Genomic DNA, 21,632 nt, shown 5'->3' on the forward strand with positions numbered 1-21,632 from the left:
TGCCTCCATGCTCCATTTGCCCTTGGGTGCCACCCAGAGCCCTCCCTCTGCCTTGCTTTACACCCCGGGGAACTCCTTCTATCCTCTTTACCCCTCAAGAGTGGCTGGAGTGGCCTGAGCTGCGTAAAAGGAGGAGAAAGGGAGAGAAAGTCAGTGCAGGAGCCTTGAGCACAGCAGCAGCCAGGAACACAGAATCGTAGAATCACGGAATGGTTTGCGTTGGAAGGGACCTTCAAGACCATCTAGTTCCAGCCCCCCTACCATGGGCAGGGACACCTTCCACTACACCAGGTTGCTCAACCACATTCATGGTTCAGGAAGCATGACTAAAGGATTCCAGCTCATTGCGAGGAGAAGGACAGCCCCCATCCTGAAGAAGACAGGATACCCCTCAGGGCTGCTAAAATAATGCCAGCATCCCAACCCTTCAACTCCTCTCTGAAACCCTCCCATTATGTGCCATCATAGATGAATAACTGTAGCCAGGCCGACTCTAGGGACGTTTAGATCCAGAAAGAAGCAGATGGATCATGACACTATAAAAATACAGATGCTTTGATCCCACGCTTCTGTGTTCTGTGTCTTCTGTGTTTCTCAGGACACCAATCAGGAATTAGATGTTGACAGCAATGGGCCAAAAATCCAATTCAGTGCAATTCCCCAAGTTGAGACTTGGAAAGGACTACTCGGCTCGGAGCTGTACTAGGGCGGGGGGGCTGGGGTGGGCATGGCCAGGAAGGTCACATGTAAGCACGTAGAGTCATGAGAGAAGACCATCTCTTCTGCCCTGGTGGCGTGGCTGAAGCAGAGCGCTGGCCTGGGCCCGCCTGAAGCCTCAGCACGCATGAGCATGAGCAGTTTGTGCAGGCAACAGCGAGACATAACCTGGGGTCACCTGTCAGGAAAGGTGTGGGCAGCAGCCGGCCGGTTAAAGCATGCCCCCAAACCACTGAGAGGGATCGACACTTCCTGCCTGGCAGAGCGGCACCTGAAGCCCCAAAAACCATCTTGCCCACCTCCAGCCAAGAGCGGCAAGACCTCCCTGCATTCAGGGCGATGCAGAAGAGTGAAAGCAGCTTTGCACGAGGGCCAAACCTACTCCCAACCTGCGTTGGGACGGGAACAACAAGCTGCGACAGAAGCCCAGTGGCTTGAAGATCTGGCTGAGGCTGTGGTGCTGGAAGTGTTGGAGAGGGTGAAGGCTTCTCGGGATCAGGCCGTCTGCCTGTTGAGGAAGGCTGCCCGGAGGCTCAGAAGAATGCTTCGCCGCGCCAGAAGAGCAGAGCCTTCGGAGACTTCTCCTCCACATCGCCGGCAGGAGATTAGACTGATGGCCCAAGAGCTTGTAGCGGCCGTGCTGGAGAGCGTGGAGAAGCGTTTGGCATCCCGCACGTCCGGAGCGTCTGAGCCGGGGCCAGCAGGCAGGCAGAAGGAGCAGCCTGTTGCCAGAGGGGACACCCAAGTGGGCAACTCCGAGGAAGAGCAATCGGGGCAAGCTCAAACGGCAGCTCCCGACAGAGCATCTGCACAGGCCTCCCTTGACAAACTCGCCAGAGAATTTTTTGACAGAGTTTTGTGCATCTTGGAATCCTTTATAGCTTTTGTTTTTGAGGAAGACTCAAGCTGCAGCTCTTCTGAAATCTTGGAGCTTCCCAAGGGAATTCTCTCTCACAGACAACTGCAGCCATCCCAGACGCCTATCTCAAGGCAGCACCTGGAAGAAGGACAAGGATTCCCCGGTGTATCCCAACAGCAGAGCCTGGAAGCAGGCAAGGGAGCAGCGTTGCCTGTGTTACAGCCACGGCCAAGAACAACCGCCGCTGACGTCTCGCGACCGAGTCTCACGATTGCCAGGGAGAGCATGAAAAATGCCGTCTCCAGAGTTCAGCAGCGCCGTGCAGAACGGACTGGGCATGCCCCAACCGTTGCCCCTGAGGTTCTTGGAACGGCAGAGAAGAAGGTGGAGAGGGAAACGAAGCCGAAGCCAAGAGCCTTAGCCAGCACTTGGGCCATAAGGGCTGTGGCAAGTCAGTTCGTTGACTCTGTGTCAGAGCAGAGGTGTCAAGCCGGGCCGGCACAGATCCTCAGACTGCATTTTGGACGGCGTGTCGCAAAAGCGCCCACACCACAAGCCGGAAAGGAGAGCTGTCCGGCTGAGGACACCCTCCCCTCTGTGGTCCCACAGCTTTCCAAACAGCCCGTCCCTCCGGTGGGTCCGAAGCCCCCTGCCCGGACAGGAGCACGGCACAGGTCGGTGCGTGCAAAGCCTGTCCAAGGCCAGCCCCAGCAGCCCGTGTGAGAAACACGGGCGTGAGCTGGGAGGTTGTGGAGGACGCCCTGAGGCGCTGTGTGGCAGGAGAGGTGTCGAGCCCCTGGGCAGCTCCACCAGGCAGCAAACAGAGACTTGACAGCCTTGTGCTAGCAATAAAGAGTTCCGTGCCAGGTGCTTGCGTGTGCCTACCTTCATTCAAGCCAGGCCATGCCGTGGCGTCCTCAAGGCCTCTGTGTTTGCCTTTCTGTGTGCCCAAGGGCTCCCATGGGCCTTGGGGGGCAACCGAGGGGCTGCCGTTTCTTTTTGGTGCCCCCAAAGGCCCTCCATGTCTCTTTGCGTGTCTCCTGTGGCCCTCCATGTGCCTTTTGGTGCGGCTCAGAGCCATCCATATGCCTTTTGGTGCGGCTCAGAGCCATCCATATGCCTTTTGGTGCGGCTCAGAGCCATCCATAGGCCTTTTGGTGCGGCTCAGAGCCATCCATAGGCCTTTTGGTGCGGCTCAGAGCCATCCATAGGCCTTTTGGTGCGGCTCAGAGCCATCCATAGGCCTTTTGGTGCGGCTCAGAGCCATAAATGTGCCTTTCAGTGCCCAGCCCCAGCCTTTGTGTGCCCCTGGGTACCTGCCTCCATGCTCCATTTGCCCTTGGGTGCCACCCAGAGCCCTCCCTCTGCCTTGCTTTACACCCTGGGGAACTCCTTCTGTCCTCTTTACCCCTCAAGAGTGGCTGGAGTGGCCTGAGCTGCGTAAAAGGAGGAGAAAGGGAGAGAAAGTCAGTGCAGGAGCCTTGAGCACAGCAGCAGCCAGGAACACAGAATCGTAGAATCACGGAATGGTTTGCGTTGGAAGGGACCTTCAAGACCATCTAGTTCCAGCCCCCCTACCATGGGCAGGGACACCTTCCACTACACCAGGTTGCTCAACCACATTCATGGTTCAGGAAGCATGACTAAAGGATTCCAGCTCATTGCGAGGAGAAGGACAGCCCCCATCCTGAAGAAGACAGGATACCCCTCAGGGCTGCTAAAATAATGCCAGCATCCCAACCCTTCAACTCCTCTCTGAAACCCTCCCATTATGTGCCATCATAGATGAATAACTGTAGCCAGGCCGACTCTAGGGACGTTTAGATCCAGAAAGAAGCAGATGGATCATGACACTATAAAAATACAGATGCTTTGATCCCATGCTTCTGTGTTCTCTGTCTTCTGTGTTTCTCAGGACACCAATCAGGAATTAGATGTTGACAGCAATGGGCCAAAAATCCAATTCAGTGCAATTCCCCAAGTTGAGACTTGGAAAGGACTACTCGGCTCGGAGCTGTACTAGGGCGGGGGGGCTGGGGTGGGCATGGCCAGGAAGGTCACATGTAAGCACGTAGAGTCATGAGAGAAGACCATCTCTTCTGCCCTGGTGGCGTGGCTGAAGCAGAGCGCTGGCCTGGGCCCGCCTGAAGCCTCAGCACGCATGAGCATGAGCAGTTTGTGCAGGCAACAGCGAGACATAACCTGGGGTCACCTGTCAGGAAAGGTGTGGGCAGCAGCCGGCCGGTTAAAGCATGCCCCCAAACCACTGAGAGGGATCGACACTTCCTGCCTGGCAGAGCGGCACCTGAAGCCCCAAAAACCATCTTGCCCACCTCCAGCCAAGAGCGGCAAGACCTCCCTGCATTCAGGGCGATGCAGAAGAGTGAAAGCAGCTTTGCACGAGGGCCAAACCTACTCCCAACCTGCGTTGGGACGGGAACAACAAGCTGCGACAGAAGCCCAGTGGCTTGAAGATCTGGCTGAGGCTGTGGTGCTGGAAGTGTTGGAGAGGGTGAAGGCTTCTCGGGATCAGGCCGTCTGCCTGTTGAGGAAGGCTGCCCGGAGGCTCAGAAGAATGCTTCGCCGCGCCAGAAGAGCAGAGCCTTCGGAGACTTCTCCTCCACATCGCCGGCAGGAGATTAGACTGATGGCCCAAGAGCTTGTAGCGGCCGTGCTGGAGAGCGTGGAGAAGCGTTTGGCATCCCGCACGTCCGGAGCGTCTGAGCCGGGGCCAGCAGGCAGGCAGAAGGAGCAGCCTGTTGCCAGAGGGGACACCCAAGTGGGCAACTCCGAGGAAGAGCAATCGGGGCAAGCTCAAACGGCAGCTCCCGACAGAGCAACTGCACAGGCCTCCCTTGACAAACTCGCCAGAGAATTTTTTGGCAGAGTTTTGTGCACCTTGGAATCCTTTGCAGCTTCTCTCGAAGCTACCAGGAAGCTGCTGTGCCTGGCCTGGCTTCTTACAGGCAGCGCCCAGCAGGTGTATGGCCTGGGGGCTGCTCCAGGCCTCAGGCATCCCCATTGCATTCCAGCTGCAAGGAACTGCACGCAGGGACCACAGGCTTGAGTTGCTACAGCTCCGTTAGCACTTCCTGAGGGTGCGAATGTCGGTGAAGACGGTGCCAGGGTCATCGCTGCGGCGGCTGAGGAGTCCATGCTGGAGAGGGATGTCGCAGCAAGAAGGCTTCAGGCGGCTCCAAGCAGACCAATGTTCTAATGCAAAGGCTTCAGGCTCTACTCTAAGGAAGGCCCACACTCCTCCAAGGCTCAGGAGGAAATGCCTCACCCTTAGGAGTAAACGCCCTGCCTTAAATAGTCAGGAGTCATGTGGTTTACTAGATGGGTCAAGGCTATTGGTCACTTGACCATCCATCTCCCAGAGTGATTGGCTGAATGCTACAGCACCTGTGTCAAGGCAACTTTCCCAGTGTAACGAGCCACAGGTGTTTCTTAGTTAGCCTGCATAGGGAAAGAACCTTCACAGGATGCTGCAGCAGCCAAAAGATTTCTCCACAGAGGGAAGCTCTCTGAGACGACCTAGGAGATGACCTAGTCTAGGCCTCCTGCTCAAAGCCAGGTTGGCAAGAGTGGGTGGCCCACAGGGCTGTCCATAGGGGCCTCCAGGCAGGCCCCCCAGCCGGGCCGCTGGGCAGCAGCCGGGCGGCAACGCAGCGATGCAACAGTACGGCGGCACGGCAACGCGGTGATGTGACGACGTGGCAACGCGATGACGCGACAATGCACGGTTCCTCTGTGAAGCCCCTGGCTGGGAGACCGGCCACAGTTGGGTGCCTCTGGAGCGAGAGCAGCCAGCGCAGGGTCGCAGCTCCACGAGAGCTCTTGGAAGGAGCCGTGGATCACCGTCTCACTGCTGGCGTCCGAAAGGCAGACGCATTGCGGAGCGCACAGCGGGAAAGAGGAGAGAGGTGAGCAGTGGGCCGATGGCGGGGCTCAGCCTGGGGACTTGGCACGTGGAGGGCTGCGCTGGGGCCTCAGGACGAGCCCGTTCACGCAGCGGCCATGCAGGAGGCTCATAGAGCCAGTGCCTGAGTGTCTCTGTCTTCCTAGCTTGGGCACAGAAGACAGCGCCTGGGAGAAGCAGCTACTGGCCTGATGGATCCCCATCATCTGCTGGACCTCCCACTCGGGGTCAAGATCCCTGTGCGTCCCGACTCCAAGCCTGTCTTCTGCAGGGCAAAGCTGGGCAAAAAGGTAAAGGAAGTAGAAAGGGGTAGAGAAGCTCTCTTCCTTTACAGGGTGCCCACCATTCCGAGCAGTCCTTGTGGCCACCTGCTCTACAGCAGGAGCTGCAGCCCGTCAGGGCTGGGGGGTCGAGGGAAGCTCCTGGCTCCGTGGTGCTGAGAGAAAGAAGGACTTGCCCATAGCAGTGCTCCGGGCCGGCCAAAGCTGGATGAAGAGTGTTGTGTCAGCTCTTCCATCCACCTTTACCTTTCCTCAAGGAGAGCTTGGCACCTCTGGGGAGCGCAATCCCATTTTGCAGTCAGTGGGAATTGCCAAAGGAAAAGACATGGCTGCAGGCAACATTTCAGCTTAGCTCCTTACGGGTGCAGCACTCTCGCCTCTGCAGGAAACAGCTCCTTGTATTCCTGGAGCAGCAGTAGACAGCCACCAGACGGAAGATGTAGGTATAGGGTTTCTTCTCCGTTGCAGAGTCTCTCGAGTAGACAGATCTTTCCTCTGAACGGGAAGGAAGCCAGGAATTAGTCTGTACCACGGAGGTTCGGAAATGCCACCCCGTGAGCGTGAGGAGCTCGGAAGTGCGTTTGTCTCTGCTGCTCTCTCCTGCCCTGTTCATGCTCTGGACCTTCTCTCTTACAGCTCATCCGGCCCTCGGGCTATTTTCACCTGTGGGATCCCCACCGTCGCCTGTTGGACACGGAGTACAACAGCCTGCACGACCCGTATCTGCAGGCGTACCACCACCGCCAGGACAACCTGCGGAGGCTGAAGAGAAAGGGCTTTGTCACCAGCGATGGCAAAGTAGGTGTGGAGGTCGTCGGGCTGCTAAAAACGGTTCCCCCAGCGCAGAGGGAGCGGGTGCAGAGGAGCAGCTCTCCTCCCACGGGGTTGCGGCTGTTTCGGGGAAGGCAGCCTGCGCGTAGCTGGCCCTACAGTGCTCGGCTGATTGCTGCCCTCGTCTGTCCACAGGTGGTTTGCACTCTGAAAGAGTTCAACGAGTACAGGCAGTATCTGACCAAGCACAAGCTGGATGCAGAGAACATGCGCAGGCGAGAAGAGGTGGGTTTGCAGACGACTGTCAGCGGCACGGTGCCGAGGGCAGGGATGTTACTTGCTGGATCTCGGGGGGGGTCAGTGCAGAAGAGGTGAGGGCTGTGCTGGTGGGCCGGCTGTAGTGGCGTGGGAAGGACTACCCGGCTCGGAGCTGAGCTGGGGCGGGGGGCTGGGGTGGGCACGGGCAGGACGGTCACGTGCCAGCACGCGGAGGGAATTCCTGAGGGAAGAGCTTCTCTTCTGCCCTGGTGGCGTGGCTGAAGCAGAGCGCTGGCCTGGGCCCGCCTGAAGCCTCAGCACGCATGAGCGTGAGCAGTTTGTGCAGGCAACAGCGAGACATAACCTGGGGTCGCCTTTCAGGAAAGGTGTGGGCAGCAGCCGGCCAGAAGTCGTGACCCCAAACCACCGAGAAAGATCGACGCTTCCTGCCTGGTCAAGCGGCACCTGAAGCCCCAAAAACCATCTTGCCCACCTCCAGCCAAGAGCGGCAAGACCTCCCTGCATTCGGGGCGATGCAGAAGAGTGAAAGCAGCTTTGGACAAGGGCCAAACCTACTCCCAACCTGCCTTGGGACGGGAACAACAAGCTGCGACAGAAGCCCAGTGGCTTGAAGGTCTGGCTGAGGCTGTGGTGCTGGAAGTGTTGGAGAGGGTGAAGGCTTCTCGGGATCAGGCCGTCTGCCTGTTGAGGAAGGCTGCCCGGAGGCTCAGAAGAATGCTTCGCCGCGCCAGAAGAGCAGAGCCTTCGGAGACTTCTCCTCCACATCGCCGGCAGGAAATTAGACTGATGGCCCAAGAGCTTGTAGCGGCCGTGCTGGAGAGCGTGGAGAAGCGTTTGGCATCCCGCACGTCCGGAGCGTCTGAGCCGGGGCCAGCAGGCAGGCAGAAGGAGCAGCCTGTTGCCAGAGGGGACACCCAAGTGGGCAACTCCGAGGAAGAGCAATCGGGGCAAGCTCAAACGGCAGCTTCCGACAGAGCATCTGCACAGGCCTCCCTTGACAAACTCGCCAGAGAATTTTTTGACAGAGTTTTGTGCATCTTGGAATCCTTTATAGCTTTTGTTTTTGAGGAAGACTCAAGCTGCAGCTCTTCTGAAATCTTGGAGCTTCCCAAGGGAATTCTCTCTCACAGACAGCTGCAGCCATCCCAGACGCCTATCTCAAGGCAGCACCTGGAAGAAGGACAAGGATTCCCCGGTGTATCCCAACAGCAGAGCCTGGAAGCAGGCAAGGGAGCAGCGTTGCCTGTGTTACAGCCACGGCCAAGAACAACCGCCGCTGACGTCTCGCGACCGAGTCTCACGATTGCCAGGGAGAGCATGAAAAATGCCGTCTCCAGAGTTCAGCAGCGCCGTGCAGAACGGACTGGGCATGCCCCAACCGTTGCCCCTGAGGTTCTTGGAACGGCAGAGAAGAAGGTGGAGAGGGAAACGAAGCCGAAGCCAAGAGCCTTAGCCAGCACTTGGGCCATAAGGGCTGTGGCAAGTCAGTTCGTTGACTCTGTGTCAGAGCAGAGGTGTCAAGCCGGGCCGGCACAGATCCTCAGACTGCATTTTGGACGGCGTGTCGCAAAAGCGCCCACACCACAAGCCGGAAAGGAGAGCTGTCCGGCTGAGGACACCCTCCCCTCTGTGGTCCCACAGCTTTCCAAACAGCCCGTCCCTCCGGTGGGTCCGAAGCCCCCTGCCCGGACAGGAGCACGGCACAGGTTGGTGCGTGCAAAGCCTGTCCAAGGCCAGCCCCAGCAGCCCGTGTGAGAAACACGGGCGTGAGCTGGGAGGTTGTGGAGGACGCCCTGAGGCGCTGTGTGGCAGGAGAGGTGTCGAGCCCCTGGGCAGCTCCACCAGGCAGCAAACAGAGGCTTGACAGCCTTGTGCTAGCAATAAAGAGTTCCGTGCCAGGTGCTTGCGTGTGCCTACCTTCATTCAAGCCAGGCCATGCCGTGGCGTCCTCAAGGCCTCTGTGTTTGCCTTTCTGTGTGCCTAAGGGCTCCCATGGGCCTTGGGGGGCAACCGAGGGGCTGCCGTATCTTTTTGGTGCCCCCAAAGGCCCTCCATGTCTCTTTGCGTGTCTCCTGTGGCCCTCCATGTGCCTTTTGGTGCAGCTCAGAGCCATCCATATGCCTTTTGGTGCGGCTCAGAGCCATCCATAGGCCTTTTGGTGCGGCTCAGAGCCATAAATGTGCCTTTCAGTGCCCAGCCCCAGCCTTTGTGTGCCCCTGGGTACCTGCCTCCACACTCCATTTGCCCTTGGGTGCCACCCAGAGCCCTCCCTCTGCCTTGCTTTACACCCCGGGGAACTCCTTCTGTCCTCTTTACCCCTCAAGAGTGGCTGGAGTGGCCTGAGCTGCGTAAAAGGAGGAGAAAGGGAGAGAAAGTCAGTGCAGGAGCCTTGAGCACAGCAGCAGCCAGGAACACAGAATCGTAGAATCACGGAATGGTTTGCGTTGGAAGGGACCTTCAAGACCATCTAGTTCCAGCCCCCCTACCATGGGCAGGGACACCTTCCACTACACCAGGTTGCTCAACCACATTCATGGTTCAGGAAGCATGACTAAAGGATTCCAGCTCATTGCGAGGAGAAGGACAGCCCCCATCCTGAAGAAGACAGGATACCCCTCAGGGCTGCTAAAATAATGCCAGCATCCCAACCCTTCAACTCCTCTCTGAAACCCTCCCATTATGTGCCATCATAGATGAATAACTGTAGCCAGGCCGACTCTAGGGACGTTTAGATCCAGAAAGAAGCAGATGGATCATGACACTATAAAAATACAGATGCTTTGATCCCACGCTTCTGTGTTCTGTGTCTTCTGTGTTTCTCAGGACACCAATCAGGAATTAGATGTTGACAGCAATGGGCCAAAAATCCAATTCAGTGCAATTCCCCAAGTTGAGACTTGGAAAGGACTACTCGGCTCGGAGCTGTACTAGGGCGGGGGGGCTGGGGTGGGCATGGCCAGGAAGGTCACATGTAAGCACGTAGAGTCATGAGAGAAGACCATCTCTTCTGCCCTGGTGGCGTGGCTGAAGCAGAGCGCTGGCCTGGGCCCGCCTGAAGCCTCAGCACGCATGAGCGTGAGCAGTTTGTGCAGGCAACAGCGAGACATAACCTGGGGTCACCTGTCAGGAAAGGTGTGGGCAGCAGCCGGCCGGTTAAAGCATGCCCCCAAACCACTGAGAGGGATCGACACTTCCTGCCTGGCAGAGCGGCACCTGAAGCCCCAAAAACCATCTTGCCCACCTCCAGCCAAGAGCGGCAAGACCTCCCTGCATTCAGGGCGATGCAGAAGAGTGAAAGCAGCTTTGCACGAGGGCCAAACCTACTCCCAACCTGCGTTGGGACGGGAACAACAAGCTGCGACAGAAGCCCAGTGGCTTGAAGATCTGGCTGAGGCTGTGGTGCTGGAAGTGTTGGAGAGGGTGAAGGCTTCTCGGGATCAGGCCGTCTGCCTGTTGAGGAAGGCTGCCCGGAGGCTCAGAAGAATGCTTCGCCGCGCCAGAAGAGCAGAGCCTTCGGAGACTTCTCCTCCACATCGCCGGCAGGAGATTAGACTGATGGCCCAAGAGCTTGTAGCGGCCGTGCTGGAGAGCGTGGAGAAGCGTTTGGCATCCCGCACGTCCGGAGCGTCTGAGCCGGGGCCAGCAGGCAGGCAGAAGGAGCAGCCTGTTGCCAGAGGGGACACCCAAGTGGGCAACTCCGAGGAAGAGCAATCGGGGCAAGCTCAAACGGCAGCTCCCGACAGAGCATCTGCACAGGCCTCCCTTGACAAACTCGCCAGAGAATTTTTTGACAGAGTTTTGTGCATCTTGGAATCCTTTATAGCTTTTGTTTTTGAGGAAGACTCAAGCTGCAGCTCTTCTGAAATCTTGGAGCTTCCCAAGGGAATTCTCTCTCACAGACAACTGCAGCCATCCCAGACGCCTATCTCAAGGCAGCACCTGGAAGAAGGACAAGGATTCCCCGGTGTATCCCAACAGCAGAGCCTGGAAGCAGGCAAGGGAGCAGCGTTGCCTGTGTTACAGCCACGGCCAAGAACAACCGCCGCTGACGTCTCGCGATCGAGTCTCACGATTGCCAGGGAGAGCATGAAAAATGCCGTCTCCAGAGTTCAGCAGCGCCGTGCAGAACGGACTGGGCATGCCCCAACCGTTGCCCCTGAGGTTCTTGGAACGGCAGAGAAGAAGGTGGAGAGGGAAACGAAGCCGAAGCCAAGAGCCTTAGCCAGCACTTGGGCCATAAGGGCTGTGGCAAGTCAGTTCGTTGACTCTGTGTCAGAGCAGAGGTGTCAAGCCGGGCCGGCACAGATCCTCAGACTGCATTTTGGACGGCGTGTCGCAAAAGCGCCCACACCACAAGCCGGAAAGGAGAGCTGTCCGGCTGAGGACACCCTCCCCTCTGTGGTCCCACAGCTTTCCAAACAGCCCGTCCCTCCGGTGGGTCCGAAGCCCCCTGCCCGGACAGGAGCACGGCACAGGTCGGTGCGTGCAAAGCCTGTCCAAGGCCAGCCCCAGCAGCCCGTGTGAGAAACACGGGCGTGAGCTGGGAGGTTGTGGAGGACGCCCTGAGGCGCTGTGTGGCAGGAGAGGTGTCGAGCCCCTGGGCAGCTCCACCAGGCAGCAAACAGAGCCTTGACAGCCTTGTGCTAGCAATAAAGAGTTCCGTGCCAGGTGCTTGCGTGTGCCTACCTTCATTCAAGCCAGGCCATGCCGTGGCGTCCTCAAGGCCTCTGTGTTTGCCTTTCTGTGTGCCCAAGGGCTCCCATGGGCCTTGGGGGGCAACCGAGGGGCTGCCGTTTCTTTTTGGTGCCCCCAAAGGCCCTCCATGTCTCTTTGCGTGTCTCCTGTGGCCCTCCATGTGCCTTTTGGTGCAGCTCAGAGCCATCCATATGCCTTTTGGTGCGGCTCAGAGCCATCCATAGGCCTTTTGGTGCGGCTCAGAGCCATAAATGTGCCTTTCAGTGCCCAGCCCCAGCCTTTGTGTGCCCCTGGGTACCTGCCTCCATGCTCCATTTGCCCTTGGGTGCCACCCAGAGCCCTCCCTCTGCCTTGCTTTACACCCCGGGGAACTCCTTCTATCCTCTTTACCCCTCAAGAGTGGCTGGAGTGGCCTGAGCTGCGTAAAAGGAGGAGAAAGGGAGAGAAAGTCAGTGCAGGAGCCTTGAGCACAGCAGCAGCCAGGAACACAGAATCGTAGAATCACGGAATGGTTTGCGTTGGAAGGGACCTTCAAGACCATCTAGTTCCAGCCCCCCTACCATGGGCAGGGACACCTTCCACTACACCAGGTTGCTCAACCACATTCATGGTTCAGGAAGCATGACTAAAGGATTCCAGCTCATTGCGAGGAGAAGGACAGCCCCCATCCTGAAGAAGACAGGATACCCCTCAGGGCTGCTAAAATAATGCCAGCATCCCAACCCTTCAACTCCTCTCTGAAACCCTCCCATTATGTGCCATCATAGATGAATAACTGTAGCCAGGCCGACTCTAGGGACGTTTAGATCCAGAAAGAAGCAGATGGATCATGACACTATAAAAATACAGATGCTTTGATCCCACGCTTCTGTGTTCTGTGTCTTCTGTGTTTCTCAGGACACCAATCAGGAATTAGATGTTGACAGCAATGGGCCAAAAATCCAATTCAGTGCAATTCCCCAAGTTGAGACTTGGAAAGGACTACTCGGCTCGGAGCTGTACTAGGGCGGGGGGGCTGGGGTGGGCATGGCCAGGAAGGTCACATGTAAGCACGTAGAGTCATGAGAGAAGACCATCTCTTCTGCCCTGGTGGCGTGGCTGAAGCAGAGCGCTGGCCTGGGCCCGCCTGAAGCCTCAGCACGCATGAGCGTGAGCAGTTTGTGCAGGCAACAGCGAGACATAACCTGGGGTCACCTGTCAGGAAAGGTGTGGGCAGCAGCCGGCCGGTTAAAGCATGCCCCCAAACCACTGAGAGGGATCGACACTTCCTGCCTGGCAGAGCGGCACCTGAAGCCCCAAAAACCATCTTGCCCACCTCCAGCCAAGAGCGGCAAGACCTCCCTGCATTCAGGGCGATGCAGAAGAGTGAAAGCAGCTTTGCACGAGGGCCAAACCTACTCCCAACCTGCCTTGGGACGGGAACAACAAGCTGCGACAGAAGCCCAGTGGCTTGAAGATCTGGCTGAGGCTGTGGTGCTGGAAGTGTTGGAGAGGGTGAAGGCTTCTCGGGATCAGGCCGTCTGCCTGTTGAGGAAGGCTGCCCGGAGGCTCAGAAGAATGCTTCGCCGCGCCAGAAGAGCAGAGCCTTCGGAGACTTCTCCTCCACATCGCCGGCAGGAGATTAGACTGATGGCCCAAGAGCTTGTAGCGGCCGTGCTGGAGAGCGTGGAGAAGCGTTTGGCATCCCGCACGTCCGGAGCGTCTGAGCCGGGGCCAGCAGGCAGGCAGAAGGAGCAGCCTGTTGCCAGAGGGGACACCCAAGTGGGCAACTCCGAGGAAGAGCAATCGGGGCAAGCTCAAACGGCAGCTCCCGACAGAGCATCTGCACAGGCCTCCCTTGACAAACTCGCCAGAGAATTTTTTGACAGAGTTTTGTGCATCTTGGAATCCTTTATAGCTTTTGTTTTTGAGGAAGACTCAAGCTGCAGCTCTTCTGAAATCTTGGAGCTTCCCAAGGGAATTCTCTCTCACAGACAACTGCAGCCATCCCAGACGCCTATCTCAAGGCAGCACCTGGAAGAAGGACAAGGATTCCCCGGTGTATCCCAACAGCAGAGCCTGGAAGCAGGCAAGGGAGCAGCGTTGCCTGTGTTACAGCCACGGCCAAGAACAACCGCCGCTGACGTCTCGCGACCGAGTCTCACGATTGCCAGGGAGAGCATGAAAAATGCCGTCTCCAGAGTTCAGCAGCGCCGTGCAGAACGGACTGGGCATGCCCCAACCGTTGCCCCTGAGGTTCTTGGAACGGCAGAGAAGAAGGTGGAGAGGGAAACGAAGCCGAAGCCAAGAGCCTTAGCCAGCACTTGGGCCATAAGGGCTGTGGCAAGTCAGTTCGTTGACTCTGTGTCAGAGCAGAGGTGTCAAGCCGGGCCGGCACAGATCCTCAGACTGCATTTTGGACGGCGTGTCGCAAAAGCGCCCACACCACAAGCCGGAAAGGAGAGCTGTCCGGCTGAGGACACCCTCCCCTCTGTGGTCCCACAGCTTTCCAAACAGCCCGTCCCTCCGGTGGGTCCGAAGCCCCCTGCCCGGACAGGAGCACGGCACAGGTCGGTGCGTGCAAAGCCTGTCCAAGGCCAGCCCCAGCAGCCCGTGTGAGAAACATGGGCGTGAGCTGGGAGGTTGTGGAGGACGCCCTGAGGCGCTGTGTGGCAGGAGAGGTGTCGAGCCCCTGGGCAGCTCCACCAGGCAGCAAACAGAGGCTTGACAGCCTTGTGCTAAGCAATAAAGAGTTCCGTGCCAGGTGCTTGCGTGTGCCTACCTTCATTCAAGCCAGGCCATGCCGTGGCGTCCTCAAGGCCTCTGTGTTTGCCTTTCTGTGTGCCCAAGGGCTCCCATGGGCCTTGGGGGGCAACCGAGGGGCTGCCGTTTCTTTTTGGTGCCCCCAAAGGCCCTCCATGTCTCTTTGCGTGTCTCCTGTGGCCCTCCATGTGCCTTATGGTGCAGCTCAGAGCCATCCATATGCCTTTTGGTGCGGCTCAGAGCCATCCATATGCCTTTTGGTGCGGCTCAGAGCCATCCATAGGCCTTTTGGTGCGGCTCAGAGCCATCCATAGGCCTTTTGGTGCGGCTCAGAGCCATCCATAGGCCTTTTGGTGCGGCTCAGAGCCATAAATGTGCCTTTCAGTGCCCAGCCCCAGCCTTTGTGTGCCCCTGGGTACCTGCCTCCATGCTCCATTTGCCCTTGGGTGCCACCCAGAGCCCTCCCTCTGCCTTGCTTTACACCCCGGGGAACTCCTTCTATCCTCTTTACCCCTCAAGAGTGGCTGGAGTGGCCTGAGCTGCGTAAAAGGAGGAGAAAGGGAGAGAAAGTCAGTGCAGGAGCCTTGAGCACAGCAGCAGCCAGGAACACAGAATCGTAGAATCACGGAATGGTTTGCGTTGGAAGGGACCTTCAAGACCATCTAGTTCCAGCCCCCCTACCATGGGCAGGGACACCTTCCACTACACCAGGTTGCTCAACCACATTCATGGTTCAGGAAGCATGACTAAAGGATTCCAGCTCATTGCGAGGAGAAGGACAGCCCCCATCCTGAAGAAGACAGGATACCCCTCAGGGCTGCTAAAATAATGCCAGCATCCCAACCCTTCAACTCCTCTCTGAAACCCTCCCATTATGTGCCATCATAGATGAATAACTGTAGCCAGGCCGACTCTAGGGACGTTTAGATCCAGAAAGAAGCAGATGGATCATGACACTATAAAAATACAGATGCTTTGATCCCACGCTTCTGTGTTCTGTGTCTTCTGTGTTTCTCAGGACACCAATCAGGAATTAGATGTTGACAGCAATGGGCCAAAAATCCAATTCAGTGCAATTCCCCAAGTTGAGACTTGGAAAGGACTACTCGGCTCGGAGCTGTACTAGGGCGGGGGGGCTGGGGTGGGCATGGCCAGGAAGGTCACATGTAAGCACGTAGAGTCATGAGAGAAGACCATCTCTTCTGCCCTGGTGGCGTGGCTGAAGCAGAGCGCTGGCCTGGGCCCGCCTGAAGCCTCAGCACGCATGAGCATGAGCAGTTTGTGCAGGCAACAGCGAGACATAACCTGGGGTCACCTGTCAGGAAAGGTGTGGGCAGCAGCCGGCCGGTTAAAGCATGCCCCCAAACCACTGAGAGGGATCGACACTTCCTGCCTGGCAGAGCGGCACCTGAAGCCCCAAAAACCATCTTGCCCACCTCCAGCCAAGAGCGGCAAGACCTCCCTGCATTCAGGGCGATGCAGAAGAGTGAAAGCAGCTTTGCACGAGGGCCAAACCTACTCCCAACCTGCGTTGGGACGGGAACAACAAGCTGCGACAGAAGCCCAGTGGCTTGAAGATCTGGCTGAGGCTGTGGTGCTGGAAGTGTTGGAGAGGGTGAAGGCTTCTCGGGATCAGGCCGTCTGCCTGTTGAGGAAGGCTGCCCGGAGGCTCAGAAGAATGCTTCGCCGCGCCAGAAGAGCAGAGCCTTCGGAGACTTCTCCTCCACATCGCCGGCAGGAGATTAGACTGATGGCCCAAGAGCTTGTAGCGGCCGTGCTGGAGAGCGTGGAGAAGCGTTTGGCATCCCGCACGTCCGGAGCGTCTGAGCCGGGGCCAGCAGGCAGGCAGAAGGAGCAGCCTGTTGCCAGAGGGGACACCCAAGTGGGCAACTCCGAGGAAGAGCAATCGGGGCAAGCTCAAACGGCAGCTCCCAACAGAGCATCTGCACAGGCCTCCCTTGACAAACTCGCCAGAGAATTTTTTGACAGAGTTTTGTGCATCTTGGAATCCTTTATAGCTTTTGTTTTTGAGGAAGACTCAAGCTGCAGCTCTTCTGAAATCTTGGAGCTTCCCAAGGGAATTCTCTCTCACAGACAACTGCAGCCATCCCAGACGCCTATCTCAAGGCAGCACCTGGAAGAAGGACAAGGATTCCCCGGTGTATCCCAACAGCAGAGCCTGGAAGCAGGCAAGGGAGCAGCGTTGCCTGTGTTACAGCCACGGCCAAGAACAACCGCCGCTGACGTCTCGCGACCGAGTCTCACGATTGCCAGGGAGAGCATGAAAAATGCCGTCTCCAGAGTTCAGCAGCGCCGTGCAGAACGGACTGGGCATGCCCCAACCGTTGCCCCTGAGGTTCTTGGAACGGCAGAGAAGAAGGTGGAGAGGGAAACGAAGCCGAAGCCAAGAGCCTTAGCCAGCACTTGGGCCATAAGGGCTGTGGCAAGTCAGTTCGTTGACTCTGTGTCAGAGCAGAGGTGTCAAGCCGGGCCGGCACAGATCCTCAGACTGCATTTTGGACGGCGTGTCGCAAAAGCGCCCACACCACAAGCCGGAAAGGAGAGCTGTCCGGCTGAGGACACCCTCCCCTCTGTGGTCCCACAGCTTTCCAAACAGCCCGTCCCTCCGGTGGGTCCGAAGCCCCCTGCCCGGACAGGAGCACGGCACAGGTCGGTGCGTGCAAAGCCTGTCCAAGGCCAGCCCCAGCAGCCCGTGTGAGAAACACGGGCGTGAGCTGGGAGGTTGTGGAGGACGCCCTGAGGCGCTGTGTGGCAGGAGAGGTGTCGAGCCCCTGGGCAGCTCCACCAGGCAGCAAACAGAGCCTTGACAGCCTTGTGCTAAGCAATAAAGAGTTCCGTGCCAGGTGCTTGCGTGTGCCTACCTTCATTCAAGCCAGGCCATGCCGTGGCGTCCTCAAGGCCTCTGTGTTTGCCTTTCTGTGTGCCCAAGGGCTCCCATGGGCCTTGGGGGGCAACCGAGGGGATGCCGTTTCTTTTTGGTGCCCCCAAAGGCCCTCCATGTCTCTTTGCGTGTCTCCTGTGGCCCTCCATGTGCCTTTTGGTGCAGCTCAGAGCCATCCATATGCCTTTTGGTGCAGCTCAGAGCCATATGCCTTTGGTGCGGCTCAGAGCCATCCATAGGCCTTTTGGTGCGGCTCAGAGCCATCCATAGGCCTTTTGGTGCGGCTCAGAGCCATAAATGTGCCTTTCAGTGCCCAGCCCCAGCCTTTGTGTGCCCCTGGGTACCTGCCTCCATGCTCCATTTGCCCTTGGGTGCCACCCAGAGCCCTCCCTCTGCCTTGCTTTACACCCCGGGGAACTCCTTCTATCCTCTTTACCCCTCAAGAGTGGCTGGAGTGGCCTGAGCTGCGTAAAAGGAGGAGAAAGGGAGAGAAAGTCAGTGCAGGAGCCTTGAGCACAGCAGCAGCCAGGAACACAGAATCGTAGAATCACGGAATGGTTTGCGTTGGAAGGGACCTTCAAGACCATCTAGTTCCAGCCCCCCTACCATGGGCAGGGACACCTTCCACTACACCAGGTTGCTCAACCACATTCATGGTTCAGGAAGCATGACTAAAGGATTCCAGCTCATTGCGAGGAGAAGGACAGCCCCCATCCTGAAGAAGACAGGATACCCCTCAGGGCTGCTAAAATAATGCCAGCATCCCAACCCTTCAACTCCTCTCTGAAACCCTCCCATTATGTGCCATCATAGATGAATAACTGTAGCCAGGCCGACTCTAGGGACGTTTAGATCCAGAAAGAAGCAGATGGATCATGACACTATAAAAATACAGATGCTTTGATCCCACGCTTCTGTGTTCTGTGTCTTCTGTGTTTCTCAGGACACCAATCAGGAATTAGATGTTGACAGCAATGGGCCAAAAATCCAATTCAGTGCAATTCCCCAAGTTGAGACTTGGAAAGGACTACTCGGCTCGGAGCTGTACTAGGGCGGGGGGGCTGGGGTGGGCATAGCCAGGAAGGTCACATGTAAGCACGTAGAGTCATGAGAGAAGACCATCTCTTCTGCCCTGGTGGCGTGGCTGAAGCAGAGCGCTGGCCTGGGCCCGCCTGAAGCCTCAGCACGCATGAGCATGAGCAGTTTGTGCAGGCAACAGCGAGACATAACCTGGGGTCACCTGTCAGGAAAGGTGTGGGCAGCAGCCGGCCGGTTAAAGCATGCCCCCAAACCACTGAGAGGGATCGACACTTCCTGCCTGGCAGAGCGGCACCTGAAGCCCCAAAAACCATCTTGCCCACCTCCAGCCAAGAGCGGCAAGACCTCCCTGCATTCAGGGCGATGCAGAAGAGTGAAAGCAGCTTTGCACGAGGGCCAAACCTACTCCCAACCTGCGTTGGGACGGGAACAACAAGCTGCGACAGAAGCCCAGTGGCTTGAAGATCTGGCTGAGGCTGTGGTGCTGGAAGTGTTGGAGAGGGTGAAGGCTTCTCGGGATCAGGCCGTCTGCCTGTTGAGGAAGGCTGCCCGGAGGCTCAGAAGAATGCTTCGCCGCGCCAGAAGAGCAGAGCCTTCGGAGACTTCTCCTCCACATCGCCGGCAGGAGATTAGACTGATGGCCCAAGAGCTTGTAGCGGCCGTGCTGGAGAGCGTGGAGAAGCGTTTGGCATCCCGCACGTCCGGAGCGTCTGAGCCGGGGCCAGCAGGCAGGCAGAAGGAGCAGCCTGTTGCCAGAGGGGACACCCAAGTGGGCAACTCCGAGGAAGAGCAATCGGGGCAAGCTCAAACGGCAGCTCCCGACAGAGCATCTGCACAGGCCTCCCTTGACAAACTCGCCAGAGAATTTTTTGACAGAGTTTTGTGCATCTTGGAATCCTTTATAGCTTTTGTTTTTGAGGAAGACTCAAGCTGCAGCTCTTCTGAAATCTTGGAGCTTCCCAAGGGAATTCTCTCTCACAGACAACTGCAGCCATCCCAGACGCCTATCTCAAGGCAGCACCTGGAAGAAGGACAAGGATTCCCCGGTGTATCCCAACAGCAGAGCCTGGAAGCAGGCAAGGGAGCAGCGTTGCCTGTGTTACAGCCACGGCCAAGAACAACCGCCGCTGACGTCTCGCGACCGAGTCTCACGATTGCCAGGGAGAGCATGAAAAATGCCGTCTCCAGAGTTCAGCAGCGCCGTGCAGAACGGACTGGGCATGCCCCAACCGTTGCCCCTGAGGTTCTTGGAACGGCAGAGAAGAAGGTGGAGAGGGAAACGAAGCCGAAGCCAAGAGCCTTAGCCAGCACTTGGGCCATAAGGGCTGTGGCAAGTCAGTTCGTTGACTCTGTGTCAGAGCAGAGGTGTCAAGCCGGGCCGGCACAGATCCTCAGACTGCATTTTGGACGGCGTGTCGCAAAAGCGCCCACACCACAAGCCGGAAAGGAGAGCTGTCCGGCTGAGGACACCCTCCCCTCTGTGGTCCCACAGCTTTCCAAACAGCCCGTCCCTCCGGTGGGTCCGAAGCCCCCTGCCCGGACAGGAGCACGGCACAGGTCGGTGCGTGCAAAGCCTGTCCAAGGCCAGCCCCAGCAGCCCGTGTGAGAAACACGGGCGTGAGCTGGGAGGTTGTGGAGGACGCCCTGAGGCGCTGTGTGGCAGGAGAGGTGTCGAGCCCCTGGGCAGCTCCACCAGGCAGCAAACAGAGACTTGACAGCCTTGTGCTAGCAATAAAGAGTTCCGTGCCAGGTGCTTGCGTGTGCCTACCTTCATTCAAGCCAGGCCATGCCGTGGCGTCCTCAAGGCCTCTGTGTTTGCCTTTCTGTGTGCCCAAGGGCTCCCATGGGCCTTGGGGGGCAACCGAGGGGCTGCCGTTTCTTTTTGGTGCCCCCAAAGGCCCTCCATGTCTCTTTGCGTGTCTCCTGTGGCCCTCCATGTGCCTTTTGGTGCGGCTCAGAGCCATCCATATGCCTTTTGGTGCGGCTCAGAGCCATCCATATGCCTTTTGGTGCGGCTCAGAGCCATCCATAGGCCTTTTGGTGCGGCTCAGAGCCATCCATAGGCCTTTTGGTGCGGCTCAGAGCCATCCATAGGCCTTTTGGTGCGGCTCAGAGCCATCCATAGGCCTTTTGGTGCGGCTCAGAGCCATAAATGTGCCTTTCAGTGCCCAGCCCCAGCCTTTGTGTGCCCCTGGGTACCTGCCTCCATGCTCCATTTGCCCTTGGGTGCCACCCAGAGCCCTCCCTCTGCCTTGCTTTACACCCCGGGGAACTCCTTCTGTCCTCTTTACCCCTCAAGAGTGGCTGGAGTGGCCTGAGCTGCGTAAAAGGAGGAGAAAGGGAGAGAAAGTCAGTGCAGGAGCCTTGAGCACAGCAGCAGCCAGGAACACAGAATCGTAGAATCACGGAATGGTTTGCGTTGGAAGGGACCTTCAAGACCATCTAGTTCCAGCCCCCCTACCATGGGCAGGGACACCTTCCACTACACCAGGTTGCTCAACCACATTCATGGTTCAGGAAGCATGACTAAAGGATTCCAGCTCATTGCGAGGAGAAGGACAGCCCCCATCCTGAAGAAGACAGGATACCCCTCAGGGCTGCTAAAATAATGCCAGCATCCCAACCCTTCAACTCCTCTCTGAAACCCTCCCATTATGTGCCATCATAGATGAATAACTGTAGCCAGGCCGACTCTAGGGACGTTTAGATCCAGAAAGAAGCAGATGGATCATGACACTATAAAAATACAGATGCTTTGATCCCATGCTTCTGTGTTCTCTGTCTTCTGTGTTTCTCAGGACACCAATCAGGAATTAGATGTTGACAGCAATGGGCCAAAAATCCAATTCAGTGCAATTCCCCAAGTTGAGACTTGGAAAGGACTACTCGGCTCGGAGCTGTACTAGGGCGGGGGGGCTGGGGTGGGCATGGCCAGGAAGGTCACATGTAAGCACGTAGAGTCATGAGAGAAGACCATCTCTTCTGCCCTGGTGGCGTGGCTGAAGCAGAGCGCTGGCCTGGGCCCGCCTGAAGCCTCAGCACGCATGAGCATGAGCAGTTTGTGCAGGCAACAGCGAGACATAACCTGGGGTCACCTGTCAGGAAAGGTGTGGGCAGCAGCCGGCCGGTTAAAGCATGCCCCCAAACCACTGAGAGGGATCGACACTTCCTGCCTGGCAGAGCGGCACCTGAAGCCCCAAAAACCATCTTGCCCACCTCCAGCCAAGAGCGGCAAGACCTCCCTGCATTCAGGGCGATGCAGAAGAGTGAAAGCAGCTTTGCACGAGGGCCAAACCTACTCCCAACCTGCGTTGGGACGGGAACAACAAGCTGCGACAGAAGCCCAGTGGCTTGAAGATCTGGCTGAGGCTGTGGTGCTGGAAGTGTTGGAGAGGGTGAAGGCTTCTCGGGATCAGGCCGTCTGCC

The 21,632-nt window shown here is 57.6% G+C and overlaps 6 protein-coding genes across 6 annotated transcripts; all 6 read left to right on the plus strand.

Moving 5' to 3' along the window:
• The first annotated feature begins 844 nt into the window (after positions 1-844).
• LOC147527471 (uncharacterized) lies at positions 845-2,408 on the plus strand. Its single transcript, XM_086623138.1, is given in 2 exon segments — positions 845-2,203; positions 2,205-2,408. Coding segments are annotated over 2 exon segments (1,563 nt in total).
• Positions 2,409-5,689: 3,281 nt separating this feature from the next.
• On the plus strand, positions 5,690-9,760 carry LOC147527472 (uncharacterized). The gene is made up of 5 exons (XM_086623139.1): positions 5,690-5,788; positions 6,416-6,577; positions 6,746-6,835; positions 7,190-8,308; positions 9,653-9,760. The coding sequence occupies exons 1-5, from the start codon at positions 5,690-5,692 to the stop codon at positions 9,758-9,760; spliced, it is 1,578 nt and encodes a 525-aa protein (XP_086479265.1).
• A 138-nt stretch (positions 9,761-9,898) lies between these two features.
• Positions 9,899-11,462, plus strand: LOC147527473 (uncharacterized). The gene is given in 2 exon segments (XM_086623140.1): positions 9,899-11,257; positions 11,259-11,462. Coding segments are annotated over 2 exon segments (1,563 nt in total).
• Positions 11,463-12,667: 1,205 nt separating this feature from the next.
• LOC147527474 (uncharacterized) lies at positions 12,668-14,231 on the plus strand. Its single transcript, XM_086623141.1, is given in 2 exon segments — positions 12,668-14,026; positions 14,028-14,231. Coding segments are annotated over 2 exon segments (1,563 nt in total).
• Positions 14,232-15,530: 1,299 nt separating this feature from the next.
• LOC147527475 (uncharacterized) lies at positions 15,531-17,094 on the plus strand. Its single transcript, XM_086623142.1, is given in 2 exon segments — positions 15,531-16,889; positions 16,891-17,094. Coding segments are annotated over 2 exon segments (1,563 nt in total).
• A 1,263-nt stretch (positions 17,095-18,357) lies between these two features.
• On the plus strand, positions 18,358-19,921 carry LOC147527476 (uncharacterized). Its single transcript, XM_086623143.1, is given in 2 exon segments — positions 18,358-19,716; positions 19,718-19,921. Coding segments are annotated over 2 exon segments (1,563 nt in total).
• The last annotated feature ends 1,711 nt before the right edge of the window (positions 19,922-21,632 follow it).

Source organism: Tauraco erythrolophus, chromosome 18, assembly GCF_009769465.1.
Source record: "Tauraco erythrolophus isolate bTauEry1 chromosome 18, bTauEry1.pri, whole genome shotgun sequence".
In the NCBI taxonomy this organism is placed as follows: Eukaryota; Metazoa; Chordata; class Aves; order Musophagiformes; family Musophagidae; genus Tauraco; species Tauraco erythrolophus.

Coding starts and splice junctions, on each gene's coding strand:
- LOC147527472 (XM_086623139.1), top strand. CDS start 5,690: ATGGATCCCCATCATCTGCTGGACCTCCCACTCGGGGTCAAGATCCCT. Junction 5,789..6,415: donor GGGCAAAGCTGGGCAAAAAG/GTAAAGGAAGTA, acceptor TCTCTCTTACAG/CTCATCCGGCCCTCGGGCTA. Junction 6,836..7,189: donor ACATGCGCAGGCGAGAAGAG/GTGGGTTTGCAG, acceptor GTCGCCTTTCAG/GAAAGGTGTGGGCAGCAGCC.